Source organism: Trypanosoma brucei, assembly GCF_000002445.2.
Source record: "Trypanosoma brucei brucei TREU927 chromosome 11 chr11_scaffold01 genomic scaffold, whole genome shotgun sequence".
Taxonomy (NCBI): domain Eukaryota; phylum Euglenozoa; class Kinetoplastea; order Trypanosomatida; family Trypanosomatidae; genus Trypanosoma; species Trypanosoma brucei.
The window spans coordinates 4,589,206-4,607,244 of record NT_165288.1 but is presented as its reverse complement, the minus strand read 5'-3'; the positions used below and the strand labels follow the sequence as shown (position 1 = coordinate 4,607,244).

The window sequence follows — 18,039 nt, the reverse complement described above, 5'->3', positions numbered from 1 at the left end:
ATTTCTGCTTTACTCTTTCTTATACATAGATGAATATTGGGATTTGGAGTTTAATTAACAACTACAGTCTATACTATCATCTCCACAGATTATCTATTCATTTGTAAGTGATATACAGGGTACCTTCTGCTCCTGTATCACTATTTTATTCCTCAATCCTGCGTTTCGCGTATCCTGTTACTTCACTCTGTCTGCCGCATTTTTTGTCTTCTGTTGCTGCTTCTGTGATTAACGTAAAGAATAAATTTATCCTGTACATTGCACTTTCCCCATCCTTAATTGTTCTTTCCATCATTTCCTTGTGTATGATGGTGCCTTTACTCATATTTGTGTTTTAAGCTCCACAAAATCAAATTTTATTCATGTGCCTCGTTAGTATTATTCTGTATGCATCCTCTATTGCTCTCCGTCTCCCCCACTCCAGCACTTATTGCACCAATCTCATTTTTATGTGCTGCTACTTGGGCATTGCATTTAGTTTTCAGGATCACCCTTATTATAATATTCGTATATACACACACTCACAACACTCTCCTATTATTATCATAACTATTATTATTACTGCTCATATTATAATATTAGTACACACACACACTCACAACAGTCTTTTATTATTATTATTATTAATATTACTTCTCTTAAATTATAACCCTAAGCAATATATATAAACAAAATGAAAGAAATAGAACAAAATCCGTTTTTCTAACCCTATAAACACACTGCTTGACACCAATGGAACATTTTCGTACAAAAACTTCATGATAACAATTTTTTCAACAACTTGAACAATTTTATAAAAAATCCTTAAAATACATCAAATATTAGAAACTTTTAGCAAATTATCTCAGAATTGCAAATTTTCATCATTTTCATATAATTAAACAACAACCCTTAAAATTATAGAAAACTCTCAAAAGAAGCAGCCATAATCAGATTAAATTTCTTATTCACAAGAAAACTGGAATATTTGCAAGCATTAATTTCCCATTTACAATCAGGAGATTTGCAATCTTTCTCTCCTTTACCTTTGCATTTTTCTGTTTCTGTTCCTGTTACTGCTTCTCCAGCTGTTTGTTTTTCCTCTTCTGCAGCTTGTTGTTCGCTTCGTGTGCATGGGCCGTCATCATCCTTTTGCCCCTTCCATGCGCATTTAGCTCCTAAGCATGCTGTTTTAGATTTGTTGTGTGCCTCGCATCGAGTATTTACGTCAATTTGTGGTTGCTGTGCGGTTTGTGGTGTTGGAACTTGAACGGCCACAGCAATTGCTTTGCTTCGCCTTAATGCTGCGAGTGCTTGGTGCTTTTTGGCTTTTATTTGGTTGTTTACGTATTCTGCTTTTGCTTGGTTGTGTTCAAGGATCTTTAGATTTGTTATTATGGCGGTGACATCTGACAGCCATGTGGTCTTTGTGGCGACGTCAGGGTTTGTTGCGGCTATCCCTGGGAACTGCACACAGATGCCATTTGGCGATGTGCCATCGCAACCAGTCTGTACGTATGCTCCAAGATAACCGTTGGTGCCGTCGGCGTGAATTAGTGCTTGCAAATTGTTTAGGGCGGCCTCTAATTCTGCCTTTGTGATCGGAGCCGTTCTCGGTTTAGGGCACGATTTTCCGATATGTTGTAGCCCGGTGTCGTGTGGGTATGCGTTGGCCGTCCATGCATTTGAATCCTTGGCTTTCTCTGTGCAAATAAAGTTTGTCACTGCCGTGCCCGAGCTTTGGCATACACAAGCTAACATTGCCAAAGCACTTGCAGGCCTCGCCGTTGTTTTTTCGCCTGCTGTACAGGTGGCTTGCCGTGTGTCGGTTGCTTCTGCTCCCACCGCTTTTTGGCCTGTTGCTGTTCCTACGTCTGCGTTGCCTGCGCCAAGTAAAGCTGCTAGTAATTTGCTTTTGGGATTGTTATTTTCGTAGTCGACATTTTTGGGTGGTGCCGGATACATCTTTTTTAGCGCTCTTGACTCATTTTCCAGACTCTCCAGCTCGGCCTTTGCCAGTCGCCTGGCCGCTGCTGTTAGCTTCATTTCCTCTATTTCCTTGAGTAGTGGATTTTGGCTATCACTTTTCATGGCTTCCGCCGCTTTTTTTAGGTCTGCCCACATGTCGGCTGCTCCCTCACCTGTTATGCCGGCCTCAGCTGCTGTATTTTTAACTTCTTTCTTATCGGATTTTTTGTAGAACTTTTCTTGCCATTGCTGGTCGCCGAGCGCGAAGTTTAGTTGCTGAATGTAGTCGTAGCTTGCGGTGTCTAGCAGTGGCACCGTTGGTACCGCTATGACTCTCCCAGCCATGGAAATAAAATTGCACAGCGCTGCATGCTCCTCCTTATTTGCTGCGTCGGCTATATTGGCAGGTTTTGTGGAGCGTAGTACAATAAATGCAGCCACTGCCAAAGATATAAGTCGCATGGTATCGTCGCCTGTCAGATGTTGTGGCCTTTGACTCTAGATTTCTTTTTGCTTGACTGTCGGGTTACTTGGAGAGGTAAAAAAAATTATGCACTGCAAACGAGTTTCACTGAGTTGGGACTTGTTTGACCTCAAACTGCTGCGCTTGTGCTGAATTTTAGAAGCTAGCATGTAAATTCATGCCAAACGCTGTAATTTGAAATATTGATGGTGGCTGCTGGTTATGTGGCGCTGGGGCTTGACAGTGTAACATGAGCCATCTGTATTCATCGTTGGCAATGTGGTGAAAAACAATAAGGTTGGGATTTTCTTCTACAAATGTGTCGAGTGGCTTTTTTACATGCATGACATAATGACAATCTTGCATATCCACTGTCAGCAATCCTTCAATTTTCAACTTATTCCTTATAACTTCGCCCATCATAATATCTTCGTTAAGCGCGCCATAATCTATGTATTTATAAAAGTTTCGAAAGCTGATTCTTTCGAATAATAGTTTACAAAGGCCTGAATAGCCAACTATTTCTTTTACGACATCCCTTGAAAGTGTGTTTGCATACCCAACGGCGTGCCATCTCAGCCTCCAAATGATGTCGTCAACATGGCCCATTGCTCTTCCCATATTCAATTTCTCCCTTGGAAGCACCTCCAGATATTTTAGATACAATGAAACCCTCATAAATATATCATCATCTGCTTTCATTATATATGGATTAGTTGGTTTAAACATTTCCACTGCAACTTTGAACCACAGATATGTTTTCCTACTCACAGTGAATTCTACTTCCCAACCACAATTACCAGAATCTCCCAATTTTTTATTTGTTGTTGGATTTACATCACAAACAGGTAAAATAATAATATACTGATTTAACTCCGCTTCTTCTTCAATTTATCTAAACTCGCGATTATTATTTGTATGAGGTGATAGAGCATAAACAATAAGCAACTTCCCAGTAAAATTATTTGACTTTCTTGCCACTTCATGGTAACTCCAACAAGTTTCTCTCTGTAGATTCCTTCTTCTAAATCTTTCATCATTATCTATTGAGGGAATTCCAGCCACAACTAAATCATCTCTAGTTTTCCAAATCCTCCTTAAATCAGTGGACACAAATATCATATACTCATTTTCATCAATTTCAACTGAAATAGGTTCACCCTCACCAAAAAAGCTGTATATCGATACAAATAAATTAATTCCCATAACAATAAAAACTAAAGAAACTACAGTCGCACAAATACTTCTTATATACTTTATAAGATATTAGTTTCATACTAATGAAAACCTTGAATACATCATAAAGTCATTGTATAAAATAAAAAAAGGAAGTCATTTGTGGCATGATTTAAATATTATTCTTTAACAAGTTTGCATTTTTACTTATGATATATATCGATATATATATATATATATTTATATGTATCTATTATTTGTGGTCTCCACATGCTGCTAATGGTCCCCAACTCCTCTTTTGTGGATGCATTCATAATGAAGTTATGTCATAGACGATTTGTCGTTCGCATATGCTCGACGTTTTCCACTGTATTAAAGCTTAAGTGTCGGTCGTTATCTGTTATTCTGTAATTGCGGTCCTGAATACACTTTTTCTTTTTGAGTTTACTTGTTTATCCCTATCAATACCGCGGCCGTGTGTATTTTTAAATGAACTATGTATACTTTAAATCGCTTTAACGGGTTGTCGTTGCGCCTCTAAGTGGTTGGAGGAGTATAATTTGGAAATTTCGGTAATTTATATATATATCTTTTAAATCTTGATGTATGCGCTACATCGAGAAGTCCCAGCACATTTATTCTTTATTTGGTGTCCACGGCAATTCAATGATAGTCCTCGTTTCAAATTTTTCTTTCCTATAATACTATATTGTTTATCACATAAGTCGGCCAAAATTATTATATCTAATGAGAAAAAACTTTGGCGTTACGTCACACATACTTAATCCCTTCCATCTTCTACTTCCACTGCTTTTTATTCACTGTTGTTTATAAGTATCCGCTATTTGTTTAAAAAACACAGTCTTCACCATAAAAGCTAATACATCGATGCATCTTTGAGTGAAATACAGGGTGCAATCTCCTCTTCAATCTTTTTGCCTGTGCTCAGCTTCGTTGTCGCGCGGCCTCTTATCTCATTCTACATATTCTTTTCTTTTTTGTATTCTCTCGCTGCTTCTGCATATCATGCACTGACTTAGTTTTTTTCTTCACACTATATTCTCTTTCTCCCTTATTGTTCCTTCCATCATCTTTCTTTGTAAAATGTAGCACGTCGCCATGTTACTGTTTATCACTGTGAATATTATATTTTCTTCTCTGTGTCTCCTCTAATAATGTTCCCCCTACGAGCTGTACCACTTCCTCTTATCCACTTCCATTCAGTCACTTATACCGACTCCACCCTTTCCATTGTTTTAAGTACTCTTCTTTTACACCTTCATTATTCCTTCACCACCACTCTTATTATACTATTCGCATATATACACTCACAACACTTTCCTATCATTATTATCATTATTACTATTATTATAATTACTCCTTTTATTACAATATTCGTATATACACACTTACAACACTTTCATCTTATTATTACTATTTATTTTTATTTGTTATAATAATAATAATTATTATTATTATATAATCAAAATAAATTGAACTAGAATACATTTTACAATATCAATTATTTTTAACACTGTGTTACTAATAAGTTTTACCTATGGGCCACCATCATACACATTCGACTAATTTGCAGAGTTTAATCACAAAGTGTTAAAATATTGCAAATTTTAGCAAATCTCTTCACACATAAAATAGAAAACATTTAGAATACCACGAAACTCATCAAAGCAGCCTTACTCAGAGCAAACTTCTTATTAACAAGAAAACTGGAAGAGCGGAATTTGTAGCCGGATTTGTTAGTTTCGTCACTATTTTCTCCCTTACATCCGCAAACTTTGGTGGTTTGGCCTTTGTTGGCCTTCTTACATTTCTCTAGTGTGTCACGTTTACTGCAATATACCCAGGCACTTGTCCGTCCTGTTCCTGCTTGATTTCCTGCTGCATGTTTCGTTACTTCATCCTTATCCCATGTGCACTTCTTTTTGCCACCTTTATCTTCAACCAATTTGCATGGGGGTTTGCAGTTATCTACCCCTTTCTTTTCGCAAGTTGTGTCTGTTTCCGAATTTGACAGGTTTGGCAGTGGATTGTGGTCTGAACATGGTTTTGCTTCTGGAACCTGAGAACCGCGTCGCTGAAGTAAAAATGTTGCGACTTCACGGAGCCTGTCAGTTGGTATCTGGTTTATCTTTTTTACTTCTAGTTGAAGTTCCGGTGGAAAGTCTAAGTCCTCCGCTAATAATTTTTCGACGAACTCGGTTTTTAATTTGCCCGCATCGGTGCTGATTATTGCTGTTATTTGCTGTTTTAGGTTCTGTTGTTATGCTCCTGCTTCTGGTGCTTTGAATCTGCCGTTTATTGCGAAGTTTACGTGGGAAAATCTCCCCTCGGCACCTAGCATGGCATATAGTTCGTTGAAGGGGTCGATTGCCGCTGTCGCTGGTGTTTGCTCGTAGTTGTGTGCTGCTTTGATTGCTGCGAGCACTGCATGCATCGTTGGTGAGTCTGCCGTATCGTGTTTTAAACTTCCTGGGTTGTTAAACGTCACACCGCCGGAGCTCGTTGAAAGCAGCCCGGCCACTATGCTCAGTTGGTTTGCCATTTCTTGGTCGTCGAAAAACTTTATGTCTGATGGTGGGTGTGCTATAAAATTGCATTTGGTGAAGTCGCAACCACCGTTTCCTGTCGCGCTGCCGGATGCTAGTTCCCCTTGTAGACCTGTGCTATCGAATCTGTTTGTCGAGTCTAGTTCGCTTGAGGTCGGTATGTCGGTGCTGCTGCAGCCTGCTAGCTCACGGCTAAGTTGAGCGTCCGCCTTTGCACTCGCTGTTTGAGTTAAGTACGCTCCATTGGTTGTCGCTGTGCTTGCCCTCAGCTGTTCTAGCAAATTCATTGCCTCTATAATCTGCCCGCCGAGTATACCGGTCGTCGCCGCCTTTACCATACCTGCACTTGCCTGCCGCTGCATCGTCGTGTAAAACGAATGAATGATGGTTTGCGTGGCTTGTGCAGCTATCATCGCGATTGCCTTTGATTTTTTCGATTGCCAGAGCAAGCCATATATAGTCATTTGGTCCCTGAGCTGTTCCGTTTGAGCTAGCTTTGCATCTCCTGCTGCTAGGTCAGACTTGACTTCCGCCGCAGTTTTCCTCATCCCTAGAGTTTTTTTGCAAAGTTGTGCCAGCTTCGTTGCTTCTACTGCGTCTTTGTTCGCTGCTTCAATCTGAAAAGCTATCAAATCTAAAGCTAACAGAAGTCTTTGTGCCTGTATTGCCGTGCTCGTCGTACTTTGTTTGTATAGCTGTGATAAGGTTTAGAGAAGAAGTTAAACGAGTGTCTGTTTTTAGTGTCTGAGCTGTATCCCTCCAATCGATACAGCATTCTTCCTCTTATTTTAAGAGTGTGTTTAATGATGAATTTGGTTGCGTTTCCTGTCGCTGCTTGAGTCTGTTTTGGGTGAGAGTTGTTGCGTTGGAGCCGTATTGTCTGCAGTAGTGTTTGCAGTTAAATTATTTTCTGGTAAGTTTAGGTTAAATATTCGTTAGCACCATTCACCACTTTTCGAGAAACTTCTAGTAGCTCTCTGAACTCACCTACGTTGCAATATTCAACCATTTGACTCTCTATTTATCAATCCTTTCTATCCTCACTATTTCCTTTATGACAATTCCACTTAATTTCACACAGCTTCAGCTCACATCACAACTGGAATTTTTTTATAGTTACCACTGTATCAGTACTGGTTTGGCAACTAATTCAGCTGCATACTTCACCCATCGCTGACGAAAGCGCCCTCGCTTGCCTGTCAGCTGCATTGGTGTTCTTATTTTCTTTTGTTTTTGGAGTACAAGCCCTGTGGTTTGAGCTAATATCGAAGCTAGCAGCTGTTCATAGATTTTTTTGTTTCTTATCATTATTGGGTATATATGGTCTTGCTTTTGTTGGTGAGAACGTTGCTCGACTCCTTTTAACGTGTCACACCTTTTTAGTGTATGATCAATTTTTTTCAAGTTGTGTCATGACTTGTAATCCAAACTCCATGTAACCATCATTAAAAAGAATCTAAACTTTTCTCATCTCTCATATATAAATTGTCATCTATTCTCCGGAATACAAGTCGTTTGTCGGTTAAAATAATTTAATACTTTTTGTCTTTAATATCGTCCTCTACGGCTTTTAACGGATTCTGCTTTCTACAGTTTTATTTGCTTTTACAGCTGCTGGAATATAAAAGTAACGGCATTTTTTGACGAACACGGTTTGGTTTCTGTTTCTATTTTAGATCTTGTTGTATAATATAGTCAGAAACCACATAAGACCCTTCAGTTTGAGTTCGTAAAGTGTTTTTTGACAACGTTAGTCTTATCAATCCACTTTTTCACCTGAATATCAGAGAACTTTTGGAGGTGTGCCCTAGTTTCTTTCAAACTCTTAATATCTTTCCAGTATGCAAATACATAACTTGAAAAATAGTGGCATTGTTTTTCTCTACTTCATAAAGGCTCCATAACAGTTTATACATGCGCTATTTTTAGCAGTTCAAGTGTTTTCATTATTCTATTCATGGTAATGCATTGGTAGTCATAGTTTTAATTTTTTCCCCCGTAATATTATATTACTAAACACAAATGTTTGCTATTAGTATTACATTTGACGAGAAAACTAAGATATTTTCCTTACACCTATTCAATACCCCCTTCCTTATCTTCTCTGTCAGAGCCATAAATTAGCATTCGCTATTAAATAAAAAACTACAGGGGCCACCATCTCTGAAGTAGAATCTATCGATTTGTGAGTACAATGTAGAGATCTATAGTCCTTTTATAGCTCCTCGCTCTGCCGTATTTTTTTCGCATTCCTCCATTCTTTTTTGTATTTTTGGGACTTATGTTTCATCTTCAATTACTATTTCTTCATATTTTATAGCGGATTGATCTGACTGTACATTAGACTCTGCTTTCTCACTGATTGATCTATCCATCTTCTTCTTATTAGCAATTATCACCGTCATAGCTGCTTCAGAAACTAGGCATAATACCTCTCTTTTTCTTTTTTTGTCCTTTTCCATCTAACTTTATGCATTTAACTTGATAATATTTCTCTTCCTCTTTCACTTACTTATTTCCATCGTACCTTGCCACTGTTTTAATTGCTTTTACTTAGGTGATCCATTTTATTTTCACAACCACACCTACTATATTATTATAGATACACTCACTTACACTTATATCATTATTATTATTATCTTCCTAATACTATTATAACCCTAACTATTACTCAAAAATAGGCAAAATAAACAAAGTCAGCATAACAATCAGTTTTGTCGCCCTATCGCCTTACAACTGTATACTCATGGGCTGATATTACACCAAAATTTTATTTTTATCATATCTTTTAAATTGCAAAAAGTTAATAATTTTCAATTTTTAAATCAAAAAGTGTTAAAATATATCAAATGTTTCAAATTTTAAAAACCCTCTCAAAATAGAAAATTTCATAATGTTTACAAAATGGAGCAAAGTTTTTTAGTACACTAAAATTCTACAAAACTCATAAAATCAATAATCATCATATTCATTTAATTATTGAAGAGGAAACTAAAATCTTTGCAAGTGTTCTCATCCCATTTGCAAACATATTTTCACTCTCCTTCGTGTTTCCCCTGAACCTCTTCTTTCTTTCCCTCTCCTGTCACTGCTTGGTTTGCTTGTTGTTCTGCCGCTTTTACGGGATCTAATGAGCATTTTTTAGTTTTTTCAGTGGCATTCTCGTTCCATTTGCAGGGGTCTTTGCAGTCGTCTTTTGATCGGTGTTTGTTGCAGTCGCTTGTGCTCGGCGCCGTGCTGCTTAATACTGGTATCGCTGTTGCCGTTGTCAGCTTTTGGGCATCGCCTTCTAAAATTTGTAGATAGGCGGCTAGAGCGGTCCCTTTTAACGCCGCTGCTTGCGCTACGATTCTGTTGTTGACTGCCGCCTCCGGATCTGCCGTTTCAAATTTCGCTATGGCATCGTCTATGTGTGTGAGCCACTGTATGTCGAGCGTGCCGTCGGCCCTGGTGTCTTTGTAGTAAACGCAATTGCCGTTTGCTCCGCCATCACATTGCTTTCCTGATGGATTACCCAGAATATTTGCGGCCTGCACTGCGGCTACTTTATCCGCCTTGAGAGCTACTGTGAAAATGCTCTTGGCATGCCTTAGCTCGGCTGCCGTTACTTGAACCTTGCCTGCTTTAGGGCATTTTGCTGCGAGCGCAGTTGCTGCGGCTTGTGTTGTTTGTGTGCCGTCGCCGTACGTGACTGATGACAGAGCACTGCCTGTGCAGCTGGTCGATGCGCCGCCCGATACCGAGCAAAGACACAACAAGTCTGAGTAAAGCGACAGTCCTGGGTACTTCCCTGCTGGGTTTTTGTCGCCGCAGCCGCTGGCTCCCGAGTCCGCGTATGTGTCACCTGCCTTGTCGCTGCGCTTCCCCGTTTTGCCGAACAAAGCTTTATCCAAGTCGCTGCGTATTCCCTCCGCCGTGACTGTTGTTTTAAGTTTGTCTTTTAGGGCGGTGATTGTTTTTAGCCTCAGATTTAGGATATTGCTTGCGACTTTGCGTGCGTGCGAGGCGCCTGGCCGTGTTAGCTTCACTCCTTCAATTTCCGTTTCCCCCTTTGCGATTAAGTTTTTTGCTGTTTTCCATGCTTCTCGGTTTGTTTTATACTCTTCAGGTTTTTTGTCGTCGTCTGTGTTTGGTTCAAAGTTGGAGTCATAGAGGGTGTCTTCTGATGCTGATAGATTTAGTTGTCTTACGTCCGTCATTAGGGAATCTAAGTCGCTGGTGCTCGCTGCTGGGGGTAACATGGGTGTCCCACCCATTATCTGGATTATGGTGAAGAGAGCGTTGAATGCTTTGGCGTTGTCATTGGCGGCGCCGCCCACTCCGACCGTGGTCGCTGCGAAGGCGAGTGCCAGCGCTAGTTTAGCCAGAAAATTCCGCCGTGCTTTCCTCATGTGTAGTTATTGCACTTTCTTTAGCGTGTCATAAGAGATAGTTCGTTTTGCTGGAGGGTGACATCGCTTTGTTACCTTGTGAAACAGGATGCAGTGTAGCATTAGCGGATGAAACCCTGTCTTTTACACGGTATTGCGCCTGATTGGTCAGTTTTTTCGTGTACATCCGCTGTTAGCCAGGCTTTTAGGTGCTCAGCACCGAGTTGAGGAACGGTTTCTGTGCACTTTCGCTTGTTGTCTGCATCTAGCTGCCGGCCGCTGTATTTGCTTGCCTGTGGTGTAAATTTATAACTAGCTTTATTATGTATTACCGAGTTGTCTTTCCAGGTGACATTTTGGTATTGAACTTTTCTTCTTCGTTGCGTTTATTATGTTTTTTAAGCTACATGCTACACCTTTGCTTCAGCAGATATCGTAACTGCTATACTACCGAAGTTTCACCATGTCGGTTAATTTTCTTTGCAAGATGGTGGTATTTTTCTGTCTTCTGTGACGGTATTTTTTTCTCTCTTATAACTCACATCACTTTTATACTACTACACCTGTTTTTTCAGCTCATTGATGACACATTTACATACTTGAATCTAGAAGACAACAAAAAGCTCGGTTCTATCTAATACCCTTTCAAATTAGACTGAATATAGAGCTCATTAAATGTCAGAACTTCCACACTATCTTATGATACAATAATATATTTATTACTTCAGTTCCTTTCCTTTTTGCTTAATTATTCTACTTTGCGTTAGGTTTTCTATATTTGGTGGTGTTTTTCGCTCTTTGCATATTATTTTCATGAGGTTACCAGCTGTTTTCTCGGGTATTGTTTGGTAAGCGTGGTTAGTTCTTATTAGAAAAAAATTATAGACTAATTATATTCACTTTATAAGCTTCTTTCCCTTTTTTTATGTTGCTGTTTATCCATGAAAGTTTCTTTAGAAAAAATGCATCTATCGAAGAGTTCTTAGAAGCATATTAGAAATGATTCATTTGGTCATTCTCAACTATTACCGCTTCGTTATGTTAGTTAAAGCCATTCAATTTAGCTTGCACGTTATATTCCTTTATTTCTTTTTTACATGATGCCGATGGTCATGTTTATGTTTGAAACAGTTAAAATTACATCTTCTTTTATATCTCTCTTTGTTTTATTTAACAATATTCTTCATACTTCGCTCCCACTTCTTTACCCCTATTTCAGCCTTTTAACTGTTTAAAGCGCTACTATTTTGACCACAAATCCAGTTTCCACAACACCTCTAATAATAATATTCGTATATACACACATTCACAACACAACCCTCTGTGATTATCATTACTATTTTCCTAACGATATACGTAAAATAAATAAAAAATTAACAAAAATAAAAGTTATAAGGACAGCATTCGTTTCTTAAACCCTATAACCCTACTACTTTACATTCATAGGTCACTATCATACTCATTTTTCTATTTTTTTAAATTTCAAAAATTTTACATTTTATAGAAAAGTTTTAAAATGTATGAAATATTAGAAAATTTAGACAATATTAGAAAACATCTCAAAATACTAAATTTCTTGAATTTCATGAAATTAATCAAAATCTTTAAACACTTAATTACAGAAGCAAAAATGCAAGCAGTAGAGGGACCTTCATCAGATAAGAAATAACTGCTGCCCCCTCTTTAACTTTGCACTCTTTATTGTCCTTATCCCAAGCGCATTTTTTTGTGTCACATTTACCCTCTTCAGTTCCTTTGCATGCAGCTGCGTTTGTTTTATTATCCCCGTCTTTATTTTCTCCTGCTTTGTCTTCTGCTGCATCTTTTTTGCCACCTCCTTGCGACGTTTCTTGTTTCTGCTCTTTTCCTGGCGTCTTGTTGGCTGATGTGATAAAAATAATCGCTTGTGCCGACTGAGTTTTTTTGGCTATTGTAAGCAAGTCCTCTGCATTTTCAGCTGCTGCGGCCACCACTAGCAGCCTGGTGCTTGTTAGTAGCGTAACGAAATTGGTTTAAAATTTTTGACTGTTGTCGCCAAATATCTTTTCGAGCTGTTTTTCGGCGTCAGAGTCTTCTATTTTTTCGCCGCTGTATACTTGCCAGCTCTCTCTGTATAAATTTTTGATTAAAGCGTTATTTTTGAGTTCGCTGCCGCTGAAGTTTTCTGGGTCTGTGACATGTGGAAAGGGCTGCTTGGTGTACTCGCAGAAAGGCTCCGCTACGCATTCACGGGACCGTAATGTCTGTTTCTCTCGTTCGGCCTGTTTGAGGCAGGCCCCTGTTGTCTGCCCGCTTTCCGTGATGGGGTAGCCGGTTGCGTCTGTTTGTTTGCTTGTCGGCGTTATTTGTAGCTTTGCTGAGATGTCGTTGGTGTTGGCTGTTGTGTCTGAGCAGACGCCGGTTGCGGTTCTGTCTAGGTTGGTCACCGTGCCTTTTAACGTTGCCACGACTTTGGTCGCCTGAGGCTTGAGCTCCGTCTCCTTCAGAATATGCAAGTGCGTCACGCCTTTGTGTTTAAATTTGTTGCTTCCAAGGAAAGCTGCTTCGTCTGCGTTTAGGGCGCAGTTCGTCGGGGCTTGATGTGTGAACGTTGTTGTGAATGTGCAGGTTTTTGGGCTGCTGGCGGTGTCTGCTGTCGGCGTTTGCTCCTGAATCGATGTATCCGAGTACAACAAAGCTTCGGTGTACGCCGCTCTCTGTAAGAATCTTTGTGACGCGCTCTCCGCTAGTGTTTTGTGCTGCTCCACTCTCACTGTTGCTTGGGCCGCTTCTGAGCTAGTGTATGCTGCTAGTGCCAGTGTTGCTAGTTTCGTATGTTCGTCGGGTGTCTTTAGGGCAAGCAAAAGCCATGCATCAGCGTAGCTTTGTAGCTTCTGCGCTTGGGAGCGTCCGTGGCTTGCCGTTTGTTGAATTTCCGAAGCTGCGATCTTTAGATACTTCAGTTCCGAGCAGAGTGATCCTACTTTTTTGCTGGCTGGCTCTGAGACCTGTCCTGCTGCGCTCAGCTGAGATTGAAATTCCAGAAGCAATCCTATTGCCACTGAATACACAGCTAGCTTTGTCATTGGCGTCGTAGGTCAGGAGAAAGTTGTTTTTTGTTATCAAAGCTCTTCGCTTCGTTGCTCTGCTCCACTTTTCCTTGACTAGGTACTAGAGAGGTGTGGGTGTATTAAGATTTCTTGGTTTATTTTCGTTGCGATATGCGTGTCGGTCCGAGAAAGGTTTCTCGGCATGGTTTCTGGGCCAAGGCCACTTTTTATTCATCTTTAAACCCCTCCTTAAGAGTGTGTTGCAAAATTCTAAATACTTTCAGCTTTTTACAGGTATCAAATTACTGGTCTATCACTTTTATCCTTTCTATTCCAAGCACAGTCAACCCCCTGACGTTAGTGGTAGCAACCTCATTGTGGTGTCAGGGTCTTGTACCGAGGAAGAATAAAAATTTTTTGCGGAGGCTAACTGTTACGACGTGAACACTGGTATATCTACCGGGGTAAGTGATTCCTGTGGTGCCATAGTGAGTGCACTTTTGGACGTTGAAGATATTTATGTGTGTGAACCGCAACTCAATCCGAGAAAAAGTGAATACTTCATGCTTTGGGGTTAAGTACCCTGTCCAAGGGAAACCCATCGAAGTCGTATACATGTCATTAGCTGTAGAGCTAGTGGTGAATTTACAGGGTGAGATGCCGCAGCAGCTATATGTGGTGCCGCGTCCTGCAATGGAGACCATGTATATAGAACGGTGGCCGCGTTGTGTTTACCGTCTGTTTGCGAAGTGGGTTGGTAATAATCTCCACATAAGGAGGCTTTGGTGGGTAGTGGCTTGTTCTCCAAGACTGGACCTCACACTATCACGCCATGTTATATGATGTGCATAGACACATTTCCTCCTCATTACTAGTGTAAGGTAGGCACAATAGCCGTGAATCCGCACAGTGATAAAAAAAGTGCACGTATATCACTTCTTTCTTCTTTAAATTTCTGTGTTTAGTTTAAAAATAATAGTTCTCGCTCTCTATAACTCCCTCTTACTCCCGCTCCATTTTCACATTGTTTAAGTGCTCCAATTTTGGTAGTCCGCTTGGTAGTCGAAACTGCTCTTATTATATTAACAATGTTACAATATACGCACTCAAAGCAAACTCCTATCATTATCATTGCTATTACCATTATAAACTTCACTTATATACATAAAATAAACAAACCTAAACCAAATTAGAATATTAATTATTTCCATACGATATCATCTTACCACTTTGTGCCCATATGCCAATAGCATACCAACGTTTTGTGTCTTCAAAGTCCATATTGTTCACTAATTTCTAAACTCTCAAAAATTTCCAGCTTTGTACAATTTCATCAAAAGTGTCAGATTATATCAAACATATCAAAGTTTAGCGAATTAACCGAATTATGTAAAAATAACATATTTCATAACTCTCAAATAATTGAAAATCCTTAAATTACACCAAAATAACAAACGCAGCAGCAATAAGAGCCAATTTTTATTAACGAGAATAGAGGAATCCTGAAACTTGCCTTCAATCCATCCACAAAATTTGGCCTTGCCTGTAGAAGGAGTACCTGTCACTGCTTCGTATGTCTCCTTGGTTGAATGGCTAGAGCAATTTACTCCTGTTTTTTGTCTATTTCTGTTTTCTCGCTGTTTTCTGTTTTCTTACTTACTTCCTGTGGTGTGCTGTCTTTGGCCTTTCCTGAATTTGCGCTGCTTTCAGTTTGAATTAAGCAAGAAGTTGCACTTGCGCTAAGCTCGCTAATTTTCTCTGTAGATTTGACATCTGTCTTTTTTCTATTAGCGATCACCTCTTTCGGAATTGTTACTGCTTCCACTTGGTTCCAGACTATGTCTGTGAAAGCTTCCTGGTCGTCCCCGTATAAGAGGTTTACCGTGTCTTTGATTTTGTTTGCCTCCGCGGAAGTGGCTTGTTCAGTTGTGTGTTTGAGGATCAATTTCCTTATTGCTTGTTGAGTGTGTTCGTCGGTTTTTATCGCCGCTTGCACGAGCTCGTTGCCGGTGGTTGCTATCCAGCTTAACTCCTTTTCAATTGCTTTTAGGCCATCCAGGTTTTCGGTTACAAAGTCCTGCGTTGGTATGATGTTGGTGGACGTCGGCGTTACTGCTGTGTATTCTCCGTCGGTTGTTGTCCCCTTCTTGTAGATTTGTTTGTTAAAGTCTAGCAGCTCACCTCCGGACATGCGTAGGTGGTGGTTTTGGTTGGGGGCTGCTGATTCGTAGTCTGCTCCTCGGTTGCTGGCCGTTTCTCCGCAGATCGTCACGCTGTTTGACAAGCCGCTTTTTTGAGTTTCCGCCTGTGCATGGATAAACACCAGGGTTGTGCCGGTTTGTGAAATGTCTGGGGCGCTTATGGTTTTTATTTGGTCTGTTGGTTCTTGTTTGAGCGTGCCTTTGGCGTGAGAAAACGGCGTATATCTTATTTTCTCTCCGTCGGCTCCTGGTCAGTCGTTTTCACTGAGTGTTCTGTCTGCCATGGTCGGAACGGACAGTGATTCAATATCGGCTAGGACAGCCTTTACACCTTGGTGCCGGCCAATCTTGGCTGTGACCTGTAGGGCTAGGGCTGTTAGCCTGGAAACATCTGCGGCGGTTTTGTCTAGCAGTTTCCCCGCAACCGGTAGTAGTGCTGCTGCCGCAATCCGCAGGTCTCCGCGTGTGGCCGTAGCGGCGAGGACAAGTCTTGTGTAGTCCTTTTGTAACTTTTCCTGGCTTGTGATTAGGTCCGTTGCCTTTGATTTGATGACCGTTAAAGCTTCTCCAAACTGTCTGGCAGCGGCGCAAGCTGTAGCAACCTGTTTTGTGTGTTCATGAATGGTCGCTAATGTTCCGGTTGCGGTGGCTAGTACGGCTATCGTCCATATAAAGGGCAGTGACATGAATTCGTGTCTTCGTGCTAGCTCGTGTCCCTAGAGTGAAGGATACCAAGAGAAGTTGAGTTTGTGCCAATTGGTTGCCGGTGGAGACGTAGGTATGTTGTTTTCTGCCCCTTCTCGATATTAGGGTTGCCTCGATGGAGCCGATTTTTCTGCTTGTTCTGTAAGTCACGTGCTAGCACGTGTGGTTATAGCTTCATGATGTCTGTTACTTTTAAGAAACACGTATGTAACAAAAAAGAAGAACTCAAGAGGCCAGCATCTTCCTTTAGTAACGGAAAACGGCACCCACTTAAGGCAAATAGCCTCGATTTTCAAATTTAATAAATACCATTCTATATCTAAAGCATCTTTCATTAATGTTTGCTGTGTTCTTCTATTGTAGTCCAATTCCTGTTTTGTGGATGAATTTATCAGCGGCTACATAACACTGACGCTTCACTCGTACGCATGACTTTGAACATTTTTGAGAAACCGTTTTGCCAAACCCGTATAGCAGTTAATTTTTGCATTGGAGTTGCCTTTTTATTCACCACTTTTGTTCTTCCAATTTTATTTAGTGCCCATAAAAACTGCTGTAAGTAATGACTTTCTGTTTTATCGGGGGTGAAAGCTCTGAGGACGGGGCGTTTTTTCACATTCCTAAATTTTTTTTCTACTGAGCAGACCCTATCCATTTATAGCCGCTTAAACCGCCTGACTGTGCTCCACCAGCTTCAATTGCTTTTTAAAAACAGTAACGTAGACTCTACTTGTAAAATACTGAGGGCAACTGTCTCTGATCTGGACATTTAAAATCGTTTGCCTTGTTTTATTGCGTGTATTTCCTGTGTAAATAAAAGATAGAATTGGCTACTTCGAGCAAACTAATCAGGACAAAGCAAAAAAGTAAGAAGTCTCATCTGTTATTTTCGTTCTCTATTTCTATTGAACTTGACATAACTGTTGTTTAACCGACTTTTCTTCCTGTCCATTACCTTTTGAATATTTTTTATTTGTTCCCAAATTCATTCTTATAGCTGTATAAAACACCAGACTACTTTCTACGAGTTAAGATTCTTATCTTGTGGTTTCTAATTTGTTCTATTTACTGCTATATAGCTGTTGTCACATCCCGCTGTAATGAGAAGATGAGGCTTTTATTATTCCAGAGCATGCACAAACTTTTGTTTATGCCTGCTTTCAGCTGTTGCCGACGCCGTCTAAGATTTGTCAATTAAAGTCCTGAAAGTTTCTTTTTCTTCTTCAATTTTGCTTTGTTAATTGTCATCTTTTGTTTTCTCAGTCACAATCCTTGCGTCAATTAACCACCCATTGAAATGTATTACTGTTTTCCTGTAATACAGGTACGGGATTAGAAAGGTATCGCTGTTTATTCCCTCAAATTCGTAAATAGCCACAACTGACTCATATATGGACTTTTTTCACGGCGTTTCCCACCCTCTCACTTTCGCCAGCAGCTTCTCCTTTGCTATCACTGTATAAAACGTAGGAGTTGCATTTTCTCGGTCGCTGTGCTCTGTTTATTCATAATTACTGCCTCCACATTCGTTGGCATATGAGAGTCCCTTCTTTATTTCGGCGTCTGTTATTGCGTTAATTT

General features: G+C 40.1%; 1 protein-coding gene and 5 pseudogenes across 1 annotated transcript, besides 7 other annotated features; all 6 read right to left on the bottom strand.

Annotated features, from left to right (window-relative positions):
- Positions 1–535: 535 nt before the first annotated feature.
- Positions 536–584: a microsatellite.
- Positions 585–608: 24 nt separating this feature from the next.
- Positions 609–632: a microsatellite.
- Positions 633–897: 265 nt separating this feature from the next.
- Positions 898–2,409, bottom strand: Tb11.57.0024 (variant surface glycoprotein; the record flags this gene model as incomplete). The annotated part of the gene is made up of 1 exon (XM_824669.1): positions 898–2,409. One exon carries the CDS (start codon positions 2,407–2,409, stop codon positions 898–900), a length of 1,512 nt encoding a protein of 503 aa, XP_829762.1.
- A 157-nt stretch (positions 2,410–2,566) lies between these two features.
- Positions 2,567–3,616, bottom strand: Tb11.57.0025 (annotated as a pseudogene).
- Positions 3,617–3,798: 182 nt separating this feature from the next.
- Positions 3,799–3,840: a microsatellite.
- Positions 3,841–4,928: 1,088 nt separating this feature from the next.
- Positions 4,929–4,963: a microsatellite.
- Positions 4,964–5,011: 48 nt separating this feature from the next.
- Positions 5,012–5,065: a microsatellite.
- A 184-nt stretch (positions 5,066–5,249) lies between these two features.
- Positions 5,250–6,818, bottom strand: Tb11.57.0026 (annotated as a pseudogene).
- A 2,262-nt stretch (positions 6,819–9,080) lies between these two features.
- Positions 9,081–10,544, bottom strand: Tb11.57.0027 (annotated as a pseudogene).
- A 1,336-nt stretch (positions 10,545–11,880) lies between these two features.
- Positions 11,881–11,911: a sequence feature (AT_rich).
- Positions 11,912–11,991: 80 nt separating this feature from the next.
- Positions 11,992–12,063: a sequence feature (AT_rich).
- A 76-nt stretch (positions 12,064–12,139) lies between these two features.
- Tb11.57.0028 lies at positions 12,140–13,588 on the bottom strand (annotated as a pseudogene).
- A 1,406-nt stretch (positions 13,589–14,994) lies between these two features.
- On the bottom strand, positions 14,995–16,439 carry Tb11.57.0029 (annotated as a pseudogene).
- Between the last annotated feature and the right edge of the window lie 1,600 nt (positions 16,440–18,039).